Source organism: Hyperoodon ampullatus (assembly GCF_949752795.1).
Source record: "Hyperoodon ampullatus genome assembly, chromosome: 15".
NCBI classification, from domain to species: Eukaryota; Metazoa; Chordata; class Mammalia; order Artiodactyla; family Ziphiidae; genus Hyperoodon; species Hyperoodon ampullatus.
This window is the reverse complement of record NC_136928.1, coordinates 50,337,528-50,357,440: the sequence shown is the minus strand read 5'-3', so window position 1 is coordinate 50,357,440 and position 19,913 is coordinate 50,337,528. Positions and strand designations below refer to the sequence as shown.

At 50.3% G+C, this 19,913-nt stretch overlaps 1 protein-coding gene across 3 annotated transcripts in view; it reads left to right on the top strand.

The window, feature by feature from the left end:
- The window catches only part of TTC7A (tetratricopeptide repeat domain 7A), a gene marked incomplete at both ends in the record, with an annotated part of 122,842 nt that overhangs the window by 40,770 nt on the left and 62,159 nt on the right, over nucleotides 1-19,913 (top strand). For all 3 annotated transcript variants that reach the window (XM_079720466.1, XM_079720465.1, XM_079720467.1), the window contains 3 exons: nucleotides 13,029-13,107; nucleotides 13,914-14,071; nucleotides 14,699-14,762. In XM_079720466.1, the coding sequence (XP_079576592.1) occupies nucleotides 13,029-13,107; nucleotides 13,914-14,071; nucleotides 14,699-14,762 (301 nt within the window). The remainder of the gene's footprint in view (nucleotides 1-13,028; nucleotides 13,108-13,913; nucleotides 14,072-14,698; nucleotides 14,763-19,913) is intronic.

Genomic DNA, 19,913 nt, shown 5'->3' with positions numbered 1-19,913 from the left:
CTTATTGAAATATAGCTGATCTACAGTGTTGTGTTAGTTTCAGGTATACAGCAAAGTGATTCAGTCATGCATGTATGTGTGTGTGTGTATATATATATGTCCTTTTTTAGATTCTTTTCCATTATAGGTTATTATGAGATATTGAGCGTAGTTCCCTGTGTTATACAGTAGGTCCTTGTTGTTTAGCTATTTTATATATAGTAGCGTGTATCTGCTAATTCCAAACTCCTGGTTTATCCCTGCCCCACCTTACCCCTTTGGTAACCATAAGGTTGTTTTCTATCTCTGTGAGTCTATTTCTGTTTTATAAATAATTCCTTTGTATCCTTTTTTTAGATTCCACATATAAATGATATCATATGATATTTGTCTTTGACTTACTTCACTTAATATGATAATCTCTAGGTCCATCCATGTTGCTGCAAATGGCATTATTTCATTCTTTTTTATGGCTGAATGGTATTCCATTGTGTATATATGCCACATCTTCTTTATCCATTCATCTGTCGATGGACATTTAGGTTGTTTCCACATCTTGGCTATTGTAAATAGCACTGCAATGACCATTGGGGTGCATGTATCTGTCTGAATTATAGTTTTCTCCAGACACATGCCCAGGAGTGGAATCACTGGATCATATGGTAACTCTATTTTTAGTTTTTTAAGGAACTTTCATACTGTTCTCCATAGTGGCTGTATTAGTTTACATTCCTTCCAACAGTGTAGGAGGATTAGTGCAAGCTTTTTGATGTTTTATTAGGCGTGATTGGTGAAATATGCTATCTCAGCATCATTATTGTTGGTGGGGGAGATGATATTTATCTATTCACTTTCCCATTGTTGGTACTTGGAAGGTAATTACTTCTTTTGTTTTTAAAAATAATTTCTGTTGAAGTATTTTGATTTATAATGTTGGCAGTTTCAGGTGTACAGGAAAGTGATTCAGTTATATATATATATATGTATATATGTGTACGTATATATATATATGTATATATGTGTACGTACATATATATAGTATATATGTATACGTACATATATATATATCCTTTTTCAGATTCTTTTCCATTATAGGTTATTACAAGTGATTGGGTATATAGGTCCCTGTGCTATACAGTAGGTCCTTATTGGTTTAGCATCATTTTAAATATGCACTTTTCTTAGGAGTGAGGTTCATTAGATTTTTATGTTTTAATTGTTTGCACCTTTAAAAATGCATAGTTTATTTTAAAAAATCTTAATTGAAGTATAGTTGATTTACAATGTTTTAGTTTCAGGTGTACAGCAAAGTGATTCAGATATATATATACATGTATATTCTTTTTCAGATTCTTTTCCCCTTATTGGTTAATACAAAATATTGAGTATAGTTTACTGCGCTATACAGTAGGTCCTTGTTGGTTATCTATTTTATTTATAGTAGTGTGTATATTTTAGTCCCAAACTCCTAATTTATCCCTCCCTCCCCAAAATGCATAATTCATTGATCCCTCCCTCCCTCCTAGTTTATGTAAGTAATATAATGTTTATGGTGGAAAACTTGGAAAATACATAAAAATATAAAACGGGCAAATTTTAAAATCACATATTCAATCTTTAGATCAGGGACTGGCAGATTATGACCTTCTGGCCAGTCATCTGCTTTTGTGAAGTTTTTTGGAACACAGCTTGCCTGTTGGTTTAGGTATCTTCTATATCTATGGCTGCTTTAGAGCAACAACTGCAGAGTTATATGACTCCAAGCCTAAAATATTTACTGTCTGGCTCTTTACAGAAAAAAATTTGCTGGCCCCGTATTCTAGGTAATCACTATTAACATTTTTTTTAATAAATTTATTTTATTTTATTTTTTTATTTTTGGCTGCGTTGGGTCTTTGTTGCTGCACACAGGCTTTCTCTAGTTGCACTGAGCGGGGGCTACTCTTCATTGTGGTGCGCAGGCTTCTCTTAGCAGTGGCTTCTCTTGTTGCTGAGCACGGGCTCTAGGTGCGCGGGCTTCAGTAGTTGTGGCACGCGGGCTTAGTTGCTCCATGGCATGTGGGATCCTCCCAGACCAGGGCTCGAACCCATGTCTCCTGCGTTGGCAGGCAGATTCTTAACCACTGCGCCACCAGGGAAGCCCCCCACTATTAACATTTTGATGTATGTCTTTTCACATCTTTCTGTGTACAGATATGCAGGTATATTTTTTTCTTTTCTTTTTTAAACAACAACAAAATAGTATCTTATAGTACTGCTGCTTTGTAGCCTGCCTTTTCCACTCAGGGCTTGGTTGGGAGCCTCTTTTGTGTTCCTGCTAATCTCTCTTCTGCATGAAGTCGCTCCCTGTGGCATCAGGGGAAGGTGCCAAGCCCACGCCTGCAGGTGGGCTTAGGGCTTGGTTGGCTTTGTGGCTGGGACAGTCATCCTTGAGCTGGGCCCCGAGGGAGGGGAGATTCCCAGAGACAGGAGGAGTCTGGTTGGGGCAGAAGAGGTAGGATAAGGCTGAGGATTCCAGGATGGGGAACTTGGGAGGGTCCAAGGCCAAATACATTTGGGAAACAGTGGGTTAAAGACTTCTCAGACCCTTTAGAATAGGGATTCCAAGGAGCATGGTTGCAGATAGTAAATTTTCAGGAGGAGGCAAAGACATGTAAAGTTTTCAGTTTCGTTTGACATGGAGCCCTTGTTTGGTGTGGGTCTCTGGGGACCACTCTTTAGGAACCAGCGCTCTGGGACTCCAAGGGGAACAGCTGGACTGAAACGCAGTTTCTGGCCCAGGCAGCTTTTCCATCCAGCAGGCATCCCTGTCCCATCAGAGCTACATCCCATTCGTGGTGTTGGAAGCCCCCCGAGCTTCAGCCCTTAATGCCTGGAAGAGAAGGAACTGGAGTCCTTGCTCAGAATGCAGAGCAGGCCATGGTGAGGCCACTCCCAGGAAGCAGCGGTGGCTGAGATGGCTGGGGTGTGGGCGTGGGCCTGGGGGGAGGCAGTCCTGCCGCAGCTGGACCCCGGCCTGGAGGAGGCCTGTGTCCTGCTTCTCTCTCACCACCCTGCCCTCGTGTTAGAGGAGGCGGGTGCCGCATGAATCCTGTCCTCCAGATGGTAAGAGCAGGGAGAAGGTCCCGGCCAGGAAACAGGCTCTCTCCCTGTTCTCTCCTCGTGCATGAATACCCACCAGAGCACCTGATTCGTCACAGCTGCTTAGAAAATCTAAGGCAGTATTATCATTTGTTTGTATTATTATTTTTTTGAGGCAGTCCACAGCTGGATGGGCTGCTGCCTCAAGCTTAAAGTTTACTCTTAAAAAAAAAAATTTCTCAAGTGCTAGGCCAGGGAGGCAGTGGTGTCCCGTTTGGGACATGAGGATCGGGAGGCCCAGGGAGCCAAGGTGGTTTACCTCCCAAGGGTGGGACTGGCCTGGGAGCCCTGGTTGCCTCCAACCAACCACCCTGTGGCCAGGGAGGTGGAGCTGGGGGGGGAGTCACCGGGACATGCACGCTGCCTCTGCTGTAGCTCCACCATGGCTTGTTTGTTCCTATTCAGTTACTGAATTTCAGTTTCAGTGAAATGGTGGCCTAGCAGGCTGGTGCCTGTTTTTACTTCGCAGGCAGCTGCCACCCAGCTGCTTCTCTTTAGCTGGAGACTGTCATCGCCGTGTTTTTGCAAATAAAGTTTTATTGGCACATAGCCACACCCATTCATTTACATACTGTCTCAACCCTCAGAGCTGAGAAGGTGGGACTGAGATCACATGGCTAATCCTGAAATATTTACTCCCTGATCCTTTAAAGAAAAGAGTTTGCTGCTGCCTGCTCTTTGTTTAAGAAGTTCTCCCTCCCAAGGCCTCTTGCAGAAGAGGTGCTCTTCTTGCATATGGGAGCCCCATGGAGTAGATTTTGTGGGGAGGGGACAGTTCTAATTTTAGTGTTCTGTGTCCTTCATTCATTCATTTAACAAATATTTGTTATACTGATACGTGCCACCTATTAAGAGCTGAATTTGTGCCAGGCACTTAAGTGCTTTGCTGGCATGTGTCTTTCGTCTTTCCAGGATCCCTCTGAGGTAGATGCTGTTGTTAGCACCCCCATTTTACAGATGGGAAAACTGAGGCACAGAGAACATAAGTGACTTGTCCTGGACAGAGTCAGGGTTGTGTGTGCCGGTACTGTCTGACACCATTAACCACCAGTCTACACTGCCCACAGCAGAAACCCAGCAGTTAAGACCCTGCTGCCGCCCCCGAGGTGCTCACAGCCTAGCGTTTGTCCCCTCGAGTCTGCCTCTACTTGGTATGCGTGGTCCCAGCTTCTAGTCTGAAGAGTTGGTGGGTGTCAGGGCAGGGCCGGGGAGTGGAGGCCACTCAGTGATCCTGAGTGAGTTCCTCCCCCACTCCCCACCCCCACCTCTAATGGGGGTGTCTGTTTGTCCTGCATCCCAGGGTATGAGGGTCCAAGAGGAGGGAGGGAACAGAAAGACACTGAAGTACAGAACTCAGAGCCCTATTAACTCCCCCCTCTGCTGAGGTCCCCCCACCTCCACCCCTCAGGGCTGCCTGCTCCCTTCCCCACACCAGCTTCTCTGCAGATATGATGAGGTCAAGGTGAGCGTCCAGGACAGTCAGGAGGGAAAGAGGGAGAGAGCCAGCAGTTATCAAGCACATGCTGTGTGCTAGGCTGGACCACACGCTCTGTGTGCAACACTCTGTGAAGGAGGTCATGTGACCGACCCCAGCCCACTAGTGAGGGGCCGGGGCTCAGAGAAGGTTGAGTCACCTGCCCGACCTCACCCACTGGGATTCCAGCTTTAGATCTGAGCGGCCTGGAAACCCATGCCGTTTCCAGTTTTGGGGGTGTCAGAGGGCAGCCTGGACACCTGTGGGGTGTGTGGAAGGACAGGACCCTGGTGATGGGGCTGGTCCTTGATGAGTTGCGGCTCTCCTTCCTTCTCTGGGACCCTGAGTCACATTCTCAGAGGGTGGGCCTGTTCCTCCCCTGAGTGGGCCTGCTTCCTGCCCTGTCTTTGTTCTGCGCACTCAGGGCGTGTGTGTGTGTGTGTGTGTGTGCGTGTGCGCGCGCGCGCGTGCGTGTGTGTCGGTTGTGGGCAGAGGCATTAACCAACCGTCACCCCTCCAGGAAAGCCCAAGTAATTTTAGTTAGTTTTCTGTTGCTCTCACTTTGTTCCCCTGTCTTTGTCCTCTTCTTCCTGAAGCACAAATTTCAGTCCTTAAAGCTGATGCTGACTCCCTCCCCACCCCCGCCCTTTATTCCCAAATAAAGAGGAATGGAAACTGGATCATCATTTCTTTCCAAGCAAACAGCCCAAATATTTGAAAGCTTGAATGTGAAGAGCAGTTCCCAGGACACGTGGGAACAACTCAGCCCCTCTCTGTTTCCTGTGAACACATCCAGCCCAGCGGTGGCCCTGGAATGTGACATATATAAAGTAGCCCTGGGTGCCTGGGTGGGCTTTAAATAATTTCTTTACACCTTTCCTCTTGATAGTAGCTAATATTGTTGAATACTTACTGCATGTCAGTCAGAATGCTAATGCCTTTACGTGTAATCCTGTGAAGTTGGAACTAGTAATATCCCCATTTTCCTGAAGGAGAGGTTGAGTAACTTGCTCAGGGTCACAAGGCTCACAGGTGGTATTGCCAGCGAGCCTGGTGCTGAACTGTGTCTGCCCAACCCCACAGCCTGAGGCCATTCTCATTACATAGTCCCGGGCCCAGGATACCACCCACCCACAGTAGGTCTGCATCAGTGAGCTCCTGTAATTATGTATCATGGTCTTCAGGTCACAGTTACATCTTCCTGGGTGAATCACCGGTTCCAGTGTTTTTCTTATACATTTGTCATTATTAGGAAGTTAAAAAAAAAAGTCATCTTAGCCCAGGGTTTTTCAGCCTCAGCACTGCTGATGTTTTGAGCCAGATCTCCTTTGTTGTGGGAGCCTGTCCTGTACACTGTAGGTTTTAGCAGCATCCCTGGCCTCCACCCAATAGATGCCAGTAGAACACCCCACCTCACAAGTGTGACAACCAAAAATGTCTCCAGACACTGAAAAGTGGCCTGGGCTGTGGGTAGGGGTCAAAATCGCCCCCACTTGAGAACCACTGTCTTAGCCCAAGGTATGAGAGGCAGGAGGTCATGGGGAGATTGGGATGCAGACGCCTGATATTGGGTCACCTTCTCCAGGGCAGCTCTGGAGAGTCTTTTAAAGGGCTCCAGAGCCATTTCCTGCAGGTTAAACTCACCCGCACTTGCCTGGGCTCTTGCGGTGTCTGGGAAGGGCTGGGGAGAAATCCTTCCCTGTGTTCAGAGAGGTCACAGCCCAGTAGCGGGGACGGCGCTTGGGTGGAAAAGCCCAGCAGCTCATTTCCCAGCTGGCCTCCGAGAGCCCACGGAGTGTAAGGCCTCCTGCCCAGGGCAGGATGAGGACCCACTTCACGGAGCTCCCGTCCCAGTGGGGAAATGGCAGTGTGGGATCCAGATGCGGACGACGGACAGTGCTCTCTGCACTAGAGGAAAAGAAGGCCGAGAGGTGCGAGTGCTGCCTGGGACAGGGGGGACTCTAAAGAGACATTTCATCCTGGGGCCAGGTGGAACGGAGCCCCCGGGGCTCAGGCGCTGCTGGGTGTTAGAAGAGGTTCCTTAGGGCCTGAAGGACAGGAAGAGGTGGTGGGATCTGCTTCAGAGATTCTGGGCTATAACTTGAGAGCCTGAGCTCATTCCCATGTGGGCATGGGGTGGACCCAGGTTCCAGAGGGCCCAAAGGAGTCCTTGCTGAGAATGGGGTGCTCAGCCCCCGGGGCCAGATGGCCACAAGCAGTGCTCTTCCCAGGGTCCAACTTGCCCCTCCAGTTGAGGATTTGACATAATTTAAAGGGTGTGGTGTTCTCCACTGTGTAATGTGGGTGACGTTTTCTTGGCCTCCAGACAGTGCTTCTCCTTTAATTCTGAGCTTTGGTGAGGCCTGGGCCTCCCTTATGCTGCCCACTTACTCATTCAGTGTCTGAGGGACATTCATTTTCCCAAGGGCCTTGCCCTATTGATCCAGCAGATAATTCCCCCAGCTGACTCCTGCCCCCTTGCTCTTCCTAATTGACCTGGGATTGAAAGTGCTGGCCTGAAAGTCAGGAGTTGGGAGGCCCCTACCTGGGGTCCGCTTCCCCTCACTGCCACCAGAGGGCAGCCGTGGACTCTGGTTGGAGCCTCGCCCTGGGCAGTTCTGCAGATGCCCCTGCCAGGAGGCAGCTTTCTGTTGGGCTGGGGGTTGATGGCTGCTGGGCCCAGGGTCTTGGCTGTGGGGGAGGCTTGGTTCTCCTTTGCACGAAGCAGCCCAGGGGTGAAGCAGCAGGGGACATCTGGGGGTGGTGCAATGCCAGGGAATCTGTTGATGACCCTGACCTCACTAGGACCTGGTCTCTGAGTATCTCCCAAGAAAAGAATGTAAGCCGGGGCTTCCCTGGTGGTGCAGTGGTTAAGAATCCGCCTGCCAACGCAGGGGACATGGGTTCGTGCCCTGGTCCAGGAAGATCCCACATGCCGTGGAGCAACTAAGCCCGTGGGCCACGACTACTGAGCCCACGTGTTGCAGCTACTGAAGCCCGCATGCCTAGAGCCCGTGCTCTGCAGCAAGAGAAGCCACCGCATGCCGCAACTAGAGAAAGCCCGCGCACAGCAACGAAGACCCAACGCAGCCAAAAAAAAAAGGAACGTGAGCCACCTTGGCTCCTTCCCCCACAGCAGGCAAGAGGCCATTTCTCTTTGGGGTGGCTTTTTTCTCTTCTCCCTCGACCTACAGAGCCCATTCTTGGCTCAGGGCTGAGGGTGAGCTTGGGCCATGTGTGTTGAACCAGGTGGGCTGCATGTTTTGTGCGTGCTCTTAAAAAATTTTTTTTTAATCACTAAAGCAATATATGCTCATTGTACCAAAACCAAACAATAGAGAAGAGAGTGTTTTCTGAGGGAGTTGCCCAGGGCTTGGCAGGTTGTGCAACCTTATGAAGACACTCTCCCTTTCTGGTGTGTGTGTGTGTGTGTGTGTGTGTGTGTGTGTGTATGCGTGTATGTAGGCACCTTAGAAAACCTGCTTTTGGGTATGACCCCGTAAAGGGTATGTTCAGTCAGTAGTAATTTTGTATTCTTAGTAACCACCCAGTATCTGCAGCGCTGGGGGAGGGCACGAGACAGAAGGCTCTCAGGGGCATTCAGGGGCCAGAATCACCCAATAGTGAAGCCCAGGAGAGCCTCCTGGTGGTCACAGAAGAGACCTCTTTGGGCACAGGGAGACCTCTGAGGCCCATCGGAGAGAGCACATCCTTCCAGCGTCTCTTAATGCACAGCCTTTATTTATTGTCAGCACCCACCGCCCATACCCCACCTCACTAGAAAGCTCCCCTTGCCTGGATGTCTTCAGTGTCCTGCAAAGGTAGTGTCACAGCCTTTTTCTGGGGCTGGGAGTGAAGAGGGAGCCATCAGTTTCACATCTGAAACTGATAATGTGAGCCTGTGGCAAGAAGGAATAGCTTCATAACCATTTGAACTTCACCTGACCTTGTCTCCTGATTCAACCCTCTAGCTGTTGGGATCTGCCAACTGGCTGAGCATTTCTGGGTCTTTGACCGGAAACCTCTCATACACAATTAGCAATGCCAGCCCTGAAACAGGGACCTCTGGCCATTGTCGTAGGTACCAGAGCCTGTTTAGGTTCCATTCAGTGAAAAATTCCATGCATTGTCTCATTCTCTGTTTCAAATCCAACAAAATCCCTACCCCCTCAAAATTTGTTGAGCACCTACTGTATGCAAAATATTTTGCTAAGCTCTTGAATAAACCATGAGCGTGTCTAATTTTACAGACTGTGAGCTCCTTATGTGCAGGGCTGTGAATAAGCTATTCATTCACTCATTCGGTCTCTTAATTCTTTCTCTCTGCATTAGTTGGATGCCTGTTGAGAACAGGACACTTGGTGTACAGTATCCAGGCACTTGGTATACAGTAGGCACTTTGTAAAGACTTAGTTGAGGGAGTCCTGGAGTTCAAATAGCCAGGAAAGGAAAGTGTAACTGTGCCATTGTCTTTCTCAAGGGTCTTGTTAGTTAAAAAGGAGTGAAATCTGAACCCCTTGGTACCTGCGGTGAACCCACCTCTCCCCTTGTGTGAGTGATGGCCTGAAAAGGCAGGCATCTTCCAGGCTTTAATTTTGTGATTGGAAAATGAGGATTTATTTATTCCATAATGATTTCTTTTTTAATAAATTTATTTATTTATGGCTGTTTTGGGTCTTCGTTGCTGTGCGTGAGGTTTTTCTAGTTGTACTGAGAGGGGGGCTACTGTTTGTTGGGGTGCGCAGGCTTCTCATTGCAGTGGCTTCTCTTGTTGTGGAGCACGGGCTCTAGGCACGCGGGCTTCGGTGGTTGTGGCAAACGGGCTCAGTACTTTTGGCTCGCGGGCTCTAGAGCACAGGCTCAGTAGTTGTGGCGCATGGGCTTAGTTGCTCTACGGCATGTGGGATCTTCCCGGACCAGGGCTTGAACCCACGTCCCCTGCATTGGCAGGCGGATTCTTAACCACTGCGCCACCAGGGAAGTTCCTACAATGATTTCTTGAGTGCCTTCTATGTTCCAAGCATTGTACTGGTACCCGGGAATATGAAGCTTCCCTCACCAACCTCATTAGAAGTTGCAAAGACTGGATAAGATGAAGTGCTTTGGAAAAATCTGCCCCGCTGCCTACTGCTGACCAGGGGCCTGGGGGAGCTTGCCGCCTCCTTACATGACTCCCCTGGAGGCCCCCCTAAGATGAGCTGTTTCCCTTGACCCATCCCTGCATGTACATATCCTCTTTCTCTGCTCCTGGCCAGCCAGAGTTTACTTGAGTTGGAATCCATGACCTCCTGGCTTCTCCACATGCAGCCTGATTCTGGGCCAGGGTTTGTCTGAGGCCCTGTTTGGATATTGTTAAAAGTGGCAGCTTTGCTCAGAAAGGTCAGTGTGAGAGACCAGAACAAAAAGATCTTTCAAGCTGGCCTCTCACGGGGCTCAGAAAAGCCCCAGCTCTACCTGGCACTGGCAGCTTAGACCCAGGACAGGATTACTCAAGCTGGTGGGAGAAACCCCATCTAGTTTCCCATTTCCCAGAGGGCTGAGCTGAGGCGGAGGGGCATTCCCGACATTTCAGAACAGGTCGGCACCAGCCAGGAGCCCAGATCTCTCCCTGTCTAGCCCTGGCCACTGGAACCTATGTTGGTTTTTCTCTTTACTTGCATTCAATAAAAACTGGGATTTACCCAAAAGATGCCTAAGGGTGATTATTTGCTTTGCTAAAGAATTCCTGGGAGCTTATTTAGATGTCAGAGTCCTGTATAGATTTGAAAATAGTAAAAATATACAACTTTGGAGACACAAGATCTTGTTAAAATTGCAGTTCTCGGGCTTCCCTGGTGGCGCAGTGGCTGAGAGTCCGCCTGGCGATGCAGGGGACGTGGGTTCGTGCCCCGGTCCGGGAGGATCCCACAGCCGTGGAGCAGCTGGGCCCGTGAGCCATGGCCGCTGAGCCTGCACGTCCGGAGCATGTGCTCCGTAACGGGAGAGGCCACAGCAGTGAGAGGCCCGCGTATTGCCAAAAAAAATTGCAGTTCTCATTCCTAAATTGAGTGTGTATTGGGGGAGGAACCTGAAACAAAGCAACTAGTATACCAAGTCCATGATTTCAGGTATGCTCGATTAAGGTGAGATATCTACTGAAGTAAAAAGAAAGAAGATATAAAGAAAAGTATTACACAAAATAATAACACTGATGGTGTACAGCTAGTAGCAAAAATTGTAGATGTGGTATGCAGATGACAGAAGTCGGGGAGATGCTGATTGCAACTGAAGACCTGATTTTATAGAGGAGAGGGCCGTGCATAGCCCGCAGAGGTGAGCTCTGCCCTCAGTAGCAGTGCCCAGGCATGAACCATCTCTAAGGACCCTGTGGAGCCCTGTGCTGCTTGCCCCTCCTGGTTCTTCAGAAGCTCTAGGCAGGCTAGGGAATATCGTTGAGACTCTGACTCTATCCCCCAGGTCTTTGTCTCCATTCTCAGCCTTACAAACAGGAGTCTGAGTTCATAGTGTTGGTTGTTTTGCACATTTGGGGCTTGCTTGTATGAAACCAGAGGTTCCCAGAAGGCAAGGAATTGATTTCCTATCCTTTTATGCCTCCAAGCTCCAGAGCCCTCAGGAATCTATTTCATTCATGAAAGCTGCAGGAGGGGCTCACGTGACTTTCCCGGCTGCCACCTTTGGCTTTTCACCCTCTGTGATCTTTCATTTCTAAATTTGCTGGCCTGGGAGCCTCTGCTTTCCCTTGTGAGCTATTGATCTAGGGAACCCCCGGGAACAAGTGAGGACTGCAGTCCTCAGACATCTGCTGAGCACACATGCCCGGGCTGAGCTTCAGGAACAAGACTGCCCTCGGGGGGTGCACAGTGGGAAAGGAGTCAGCCTGTAAATGGAAAATGACTGCAATGCCATGCTTGCTTCAAAAGAGGACTTAACACGGGGCAAGAGCTATGCAGTCAGGAGGGGTGGGTGTGGGGAGGGGCCCAGGGAAGGCTGCGAGGAGGAAGTGGTGTTGGAAAGTGATGTGTAAAAACACAGGGTTTTTTAAGGATGAGTAGGGGAAGGGCTCTTTAAGGCAGTGGGGGAAGCCTGTTCCAAGACTTGACATAGGGAACTGTGGACGGTTGTTCAGAAAGGACTTAGTGGTGGGAGATGAGATGGGAAGGAGGCAAGGGGCAGACCCAACAGCCCTGGGACACCGTACTGAGGGCCTAGACTGAATTCTGTAAGCCTGGGGGCACCGACGAAAGGCCAACATGGGAAGGAACAAGATGACTTTTGCGTGTCAGGTAGAGCCCTCAAGGGGCAGTGGGAGTTGTTTTTCAAACTCAGGCCACACCCATCAGTGGGTTGCAAGATCTGTTTAGTGGGCTGCCGCCAGCATTTTTTAAATGGGGAAGTAGTGGGAGACGTAAAATAGAAAATATCAGAGTGGATTGCATTGCACATAGTAGAGATAGGTAATATATCAGGAAACTTAACTCCAGTTTTATGTAAGCAGTGTGTGCATATATATAGGGTTGCAGTGTCAGGTGTATTTCTTACTATGGATCACACTTTAAAAAGCTTGCAAATGACTTTAAGGCACAGAGGGCTGACTGGAGGGGGTGAGACCAGCTGTCACTGTCATCTAGGCCCCAGGTGGTGCAGGCCAGTCTAGGACCCTGGTGGTAGGGATTGAGAGGTGAGGATGGATTCCAGTGTAGACCGGATGTGGCAGATGAAGACGGAGAATTTTTTTTAAATCTCATTAATAGCTTTTTTAATATGATTTTTTAATTAATTATTTTATTTTATTTATTTATTTTTGGCTGCATTGGCTCTACCTTGCTGCGTGCATACTTTCTCCAGTTGCGGTGAGTGGGGGCTACTCTTCGTTGTGGTGCGTGGGCTTCTCATTGCGGTGGCTTCTCTTGTTGCGGAGCACGGACTCTAGGCACGCGGGCTCTAGAGCGCAGCCTCAGTAGTTGTGGTGCTCAGGCTTCGTTGCTCCGCTGCATGTGGGAACTCCCCAGACCAGGGCTTGAACCCACGTCCGCTGCATTGGCAGGCAGATTCTTCACCACTGAGCCACCAGGGAAGCCCAAAGATGGAGAATTTGAGGTTGACTGAAGTCAGAAAGTCTGGCACCAGCCCAAAGCACTTGGGCCAAGATAACATCTTATTTGAAATACTTGATCCTGGTCTCTTTCTGGTGGTAAACTGGAGGCCTGGGTTTCTAGAGGGCTACGGTGGAGAAGGATCCTTTCTATTCTTTGATCACTGATGTCCTGGGCCTCTAGGATCCTGGTGTTACAATTCTGACCTTTCATACCAATTATTGGATGTTTTCAACTAACACTCAAATGGGCAGGCTCCTCCTAGTGTCTGCAGGTTTGATGAGGATGTCTTTGTGGGAACTAGGCTGGTAATGACCCTGCTTCTACTGTCTTCCCGCTAGGAACATCGTGAAAGGCATGAGAGAACTCCGGGAGGTCCTACGCTCTGTGGAGACCAAAGCAACTCAGAACTTCAAAGTGGTAATGGAGGAGGCCCCAGGGCTGGGTGCTGGCTGTGGCTGGTTTATTCAGGGGTTGATTTCAGTGGGAGGCAGCAGAAATCCTAGCAGGCAGCCTCTGAATCAGGGATAACAATATGTCAAGTGTGTGCTTCTCCTCTTCCTATCATGCTCATGGCAGACATTGCTAGTCAATCTCAGCATTCTTTTCCTCCAAGCCTGGGACACACCCTCAGCATCCTTCTCATCGCAGCACTGCACATAGCCCCTCATGTTAGATCGATGCTGAAACCTCCTGTCATCCCTTCCTAGCAAGGTGGTGTGCTAATTCTTAGGGATTTGTTTATGATCTTAATAAATAACCTTGGCTTGCTTTCCTGCTCCAATTCAGGCCTACCTTCTTAGGCTTCTACCCCTAATCAGAGCCACCGCTGCTTCTCTAGACTTTTCGGTCAAATATCAGAAAGGTATCTGGTGGAGAGAGCTGCTTGCGCTGAGGGCTTTATGCTTTGCAAGGGCTATGAATACTCAGAGCCATGCTGGGCTCCATGGGGCCAGGAGGAGGAGGAAATGTACCTCTTGTCTAGGAGAAGAGAGAGGACAAAAGATGAAGTCGGAGCCATCAGAGGCCAACAGGAGGGGTGGGGCAGCGCAGTGCTGGAGATACAGAGGAGCAAGGGGGCTCCTCGGGGCACAGTGGTAGACCTCCTGGAGGGGCAGCAATTTGCAAGCAGGCAGATTTAGCGGGATGGTGGGTGGAGGGCACGGCAGGCCGCGGCCGGGCAGAGCCAGCACGTGCCTGCATCTGACTTCCTCCCTCTCTGCCAGATGGCAGCCAAGCACCTGGCAGGGGTCCTGCTGCACTCCCTGAGTGAGGAATGCTACTGGAGCCCCCTGTCCCACCCGCTGCCCGAGTTCATGAACAAGGAGGAGAGTTCCTTCATCACACAGGCCCTGCGGAAACCTCAACTCTACGAAGGAGACAAGTAAGCCTACCTGCTCTGGGGACCACCCCAGGCTCAGGCCACCGTTTTCAGGGTTCGGTCCGCACTGGCGGCCCATCTCTGCCCCATGCTCTCCTGCAGCCGCCGCCCAGCTCCCTGCCGGGCAGGCTCTTCAGAAGCAGCAGGAGACAAATAGACTAGAGAAGGCAGGTCTTGGGGTGGGGGGTTGAGGGGGCATCCTCTAAGGCACCCAAAGGCCAAACAAATTATTTGGCGGGTGAGAGGAGGGGGTACCTGGCTTCCTAATGGTCTTAATGCACCGTCTGTCGTGTTTTGTGCCAGTAATCGAAGGTGGGGTCTGTGAGCTGCTTTCTCGCTCTTGTCTGCTGCTGGCCCCAGCCACTTCATGCAGTGCTGGGGGCTGGAAGGGGGCATCCCCCTCAAGAGCACTGCAGCATTTCCAGCCCTTGCCCACCGTAGGCTTTCAGATCCATGACTCTGGGGCATGATAAAGAGCTGCAGGTGGGATCCAGTGCCTGTGAATTATGCAGGAGAAGGTCACCTTACCAGGGCTGGTGCTGACTCCGGGGCAGAAGGGCCAGCGTGGCAGGCCAGCCGTGCTGCTTCGGAGGGCCGTGCGGGAGCCAGGCTGCCATTTGTGTCTTCCAGCCTCTACTGCCCGAAGGATAACATTGAGGAAGCCCTGCTGCTGCTGCTCGTCAGTGAATCCATGGTAAGCTCAAGGCCTCTGGCCCGTGGAATAACGCTGTGGGGCTTGGGCACAGGCCACCAGGTCCCGGCCGAGTTCAGCCCCCAGGGATGTCCCTGAAGCAGGCTTCTTGGATCTGTTCCCCCCTTGGGGTGCGGCTCCCTCATGAGATTTAGGTGTGGAGTACAAGGCTGCTTTCGGGGGCCTGGGTCCTACCCCTAAATGAGTAGGGACTGGGCGAGCTAACAAATTCCCACCTCCTGCTTCTGGAATTACAAAAGGTATCATCAGCAAGTCAACAGAAGGTTGCGTGAACAGTTCTGCGCTGGGTCGGTGATGATGGAAGGGGGTGGAAGGAGTGTGTACTTTCACGGCAGGAGGCCTGGATTCAGGTTCCGGCCCTGCCACTCAGTAGCGGAGGGCCCTGGGCAGATCACCTAAGCTCTGTGAGCCTCAGCTCCCACCTCTAAGGTGACAGTAACTCACAGAGGTGAGGTGCCTGTACAAGGGATCCACTCATTCATGCCACTCCTAATACAGAGTGTCATCCACTTTGTGCCAGGCCCTGTTCTAGACGCCAGAGAAGCAGCAGCAAACAAAATGGAGAAAACTCCCCACCCTCATGGAGCTTACATTCTAGTGAGGGAGGTGGGCAATAAGTGAATTAACTACTCAGCTACCCAGGGTTGCGATGTCTAAGTGCTGTGGAAAAATAAGGCGGAGGGGGTAAGGTGTGCCAGATAGAGCACACGTGAAATGCTCTCTAGATTTTTTTCACAAGACCCGCTTCTCCTGCCCCGGGCAGACACACATGTGCACACGCACACACACACGTGCCGTGTAGGCTCAGCGTCAGGGAGAAGTGTGTTGAGTCGTCCAGGAGGTGGTGAGATGAAGGATGGGTGATCCAAGGGGGCTGAAGGAAGGGTGGGCAAGAGCAGCAAAGCCAGGTGTCCTCTGACTGAGGGGCCCCTCAGAGCTTATGAGCTGGGGACCCCCGGGTTGAGAACTAGGTTTTTTAAAATGATGCATCTGAGAGCAGTGTGTGAAAGTGGAGTTTAAGAAACTGGGTCCCCAAATAGCCAGAAACAAATGTCCCTTTGGAAACCTGGGACTGTGTGATGCCAGGGTTTGTTTAGAGAACTCTGGTCAGTGGGTTGCCTCTGGCTGAGCAGGTCCCCCAGCAAGTAGACAGGAAGAGGGACACTGGACTCGGGGGTGAGAGAGTGTATCCTTCCCCAGCCAGGCGGGGTCCATTCGGATCCAAGAGTGCCGGGGAAGGGGCGTGGATATTTGGATCCCGAGGACAAACTGGCTGGGACATGGTCCTGAAAGGTTTGCACGGTGCATGCTTGTGTGGAGGTTAGGTGGTTGCTGCTGGGTGGGGACATCTATCTGGTTAGCCCAATGTGGAGGTAGAGGTACCAAGTGCCAGATCTGATTTTCATGGGAGAACAGTGTACTTCTCACAGACTGAACCCCAGGTTTTAATTATGGAACCTCAGCCATAGACCAGTATCCTCTCCCTGCCCCCTTCACACACCTCAGCCATCTCAGCACCTACACCATCAGGTGTGACTGCACAGAACTCACCTGTCTCGGGAAACACAGGTCGTTATTGTCACTTTCCTATGCTGACGGTTACAGTGTTGTCCGCAGGTGGGAAGTAAAAAGGTGAAAATGGGAGCGTTTCTTAGGTCCTTTCTCTGCCAGATTCCAAGCTGATTATCTCACCTAGGTAGGCGTTGTGTTGAGCGGTTTGAAAAATAAGTTTCATATGATTCAGTCTAATACTAATATGTTCCCATCTTACAGGTGAGAAAAGTAAGGTCCAGGACAGGTACATGTCTTGGTCAAGGTTACATACGAATAATCCTTGCAGCCTTGATTCAAATCACGTCTGTGATTCACTGACTGCTCTAAGTCTTGGTTTTCTCATCTGTCATAGGGTCAAGGGGGTAACTTTGAGGATCAAGTGCGACAGAGCTTGGGGAGGGCTTTGTAAACAAGGAAGGCCTTGGCTGTCTGTGTGAGAATGGTCAGCATTTTGATCCCTGGCAGGGATAGAGGCTGGGCTCTGTCTCCCTAAGTATTTTCTGTGGCCACTGCTTGATCTGGGTGCCCAGAACCAGAGCTGAGGTGCCTTTCCATTAAAGTTATTCCCCCCAAACCCTCAAGCTGCCCGTATATCTCAAAGTAGAGAATGGCCTTTTACTAAAAGGTGACCCATACTTGGAGCCAAGGTGGTTTCCCTCTAAGCAGCTCTTTCAAGAGGGTATGTGGCCGGCTGGCCTCCACCAACGACTCAGGGGATCCAGGCCGGCTGGCCAGGCGGGTGTCGTGGGACTTCCCTGTGGCCTGCACAGCAGCAGAAGTGCTCAGACGCCGAGTGTGCTGTAGCTGGGAGGAGGCACTCTTCCAGGGCTGGCTGGTTGGTTTCCTCCTGCTCACACCCAGTCTTTCACACATCTAGAAGCTTCAGGTATTTGGGGGAGGACGTTGGCGATGGACGTAGCTTTGGTGTCTCATCTATTGAGGGCTTTCCACCTGAGATCCGGATCTGGCCACTGTGGCTCCGCGCGGTTTCTCGGAGTGACCAGACCGCCTCTGACTTCTCACTTACCCTTATTTTACCCCCTCCTTTCCTGCAGGTCACATTCTCCATCAGATGTGGGCGCCAGGCTCCTGCTCTGACCCTTCAGCTGACCCCTGAGGCTCAGCCCGGCCCCTGTACCAGCAGGGTTTTCCTCATCTCCCTTTAATGCTGGCTGGGTTTGGCTACAGATGATAGGGAGAAACCTCTAGAAGCAGCAGCTGCCTTGGCTGCTCCTTGGGTTCTCCTAATCCCTGCAAAATTCTTTATGCCGCAGTAACAGCTATTCCAGCACAACCAGCCCAGGAGGCATAATCATCACAGCTCTCCACTTCCAGGGTTGCCAGAGCTAGCTGCTCCAGGAAAGGGTGTTGCAGGTTTCCTGAGCGCGTCCACCCCTATTTTGTGGTTTGCAACTCAGAGGAGTAGGCTGCATGGGGTCTTGGTACCTGAAGTATGGTTTTTGTTTTGGGCTGAGTGTGATCAGAATGAATTGGGCAGACCTTGTCTTTCAAGAGGTAAATAGAAACCTTAACAAATGCTTTCACAGAAACGCAAGGGACATGAGTTATAACTTGCTAAAGGAGATTTGTGTTTTGGACTCAGTTTTGAGTTTTCAGGACCAAAAGGACACTTAAAAATGCCCATCCACCTACCCATCCAGCCACCCACCTACTCATCTCTCCACCATCCAGTCTTGTTTGAGCAGCGACAGTGTGCTGGGCTGTGCCCAGCACTGGGGGTAGAATGAGGAATAGTTAAATCACAGCGCTCGTCCCAGGCGTCTCCCTACCCAGTGGAACACGTGTCTGGGGACACGGAGGAAATCCGGGTCCCCAAATCAGAAGGAATTATCTCAGTCTGCTGAACCTCAAATGCATATTCTAGTTGTTTTTTTTTTTTAACACCTTTATTGGAATATAATTGCTCTACAATGGTGTGTTAGTTTCTGCTGTATCACAAAGTGTATCCGCTATATGTATACATACATCCCTATATGCCCTCCCTCTTGCGTCTCCCTCCCACCCTCGCTGTCCTACCCCTCTAGTTGGACACAAAACACCGAGTTGATCTCCCTGTGCTATGCGGCTGCTTCCCACTAGCTATCTGTTTTACATTTGGTAGTGTATATATGTCCATGCCCCTCTCTGACTTCGTCCCAGCTTACCCTTCCCCCTCCCCGTGTCCTCAAGTCCATCCTCTACATCTGTGTCTTTAGTCCTGTCCGGCCCTTAGTTTCTTCAAAAACTTTTTTTTTTTTTTAGATTCTATATATATGTGTTAGCATACGGTATTTGTTTTTCTCTTTCTGACTAGTTTTTGAAAGAACCTTGTGTCAAAATCAGCCTGATTTTCTCAGTTGGGTAACCAGGAGGTACAGGACTCTGCCATTTCTCAAATCTTGATCTAAGGCATAAAAATATGTGTTAGAGCAAATTGAATCCTCGAGCCCCTGTTTCGTTCAGCTGGGGGAGGAGCTGCTGCTGGTGTCAGGCTTTTGGGGAGCTGAAAGGACACAGAGGCTTGGGTTGAGAGAGGGTGGGGTGGGGGTAAGCCCCTGGGGCCTGGGATCCTGCAGGTTAACAAACTAACTGCCATCCATGCCCAACATCAGGCATCCAGTGATTTGAATCTTGAATTGGCCGTTCACAACCTGTGTAGCCTGGGCAAGTCTCTTACCTCCCTGATCCTCAGTTTTCTGTAAAATGGGGCTAATAAGGTCTCTCTTGCAGGAATTGGGTGGATGAAGTAAGAAAATGAGCACGAAGGTGCCTGGTACATTGTGGGTGTTGAACATGTATTCGTTTTATCCTGATGACTACCTGGTTCTGAGTCATTAATTTTAGAAAACATTTAGATTCAGGTCTGGTTGGGAGAAAAATTGGTTTGAGGATACTGTTTGGTTAAAAAAAAAACCAAAACAAAAACGCTTCTTGGGCTTGATTCCATTTGGGACTCAGCAGATGAGCACAGATTGTTCCCGCTTCTGGCGCCTGGTTTGCTCTGACACGAGGCCCTGCTGTGCTGAAGGCTGCAAGCGGAAAGGGTCTGTTAATGCTGCCAGCTCAGAACCCTTGGAGCGGTGGAGGTGGGAGATCCTCGCGCCGTCGTTGGCAGGAAGATTTCTGCTGTAGGAGCCCGATGCGCAGGAACGTGGGCTGGCGGGGGCCTGGCCGGGGTCGCTGTGTAGATGGGACACGGAACAGAGCATGTTATTTCTTGGCTCTGTGGACTGGCGGCTCGAGAGCCGGTGGTGATGATGTCTGCCAGTGGGGGTGACAGCACGAGCAGAATGTGCTACCATCCTCCAGGGAGGAAGGGCAGGGGCCAGGCACTGATGCCACCACGAGACTCCTTTCTGGGGCTATTGTTGAGGGAGGTGAGCAGCAGGCCCTGAGGCTGGGTCCTTGGCCAGCAGAGAGGTTGTCTCTGAGACCAGGACTGACGTGGTCCAAGGAGCTTGTTCTCTGCAGAGAAGCAGCACCTGAGGCCTGACTGAGAAAGTCCAGCCTGTGTTTTGCTTTGGTGCTTCCCTAAGCAGAGACATCTGAGGGCCTCTGATGGCATGGGCGGGGCTAGTA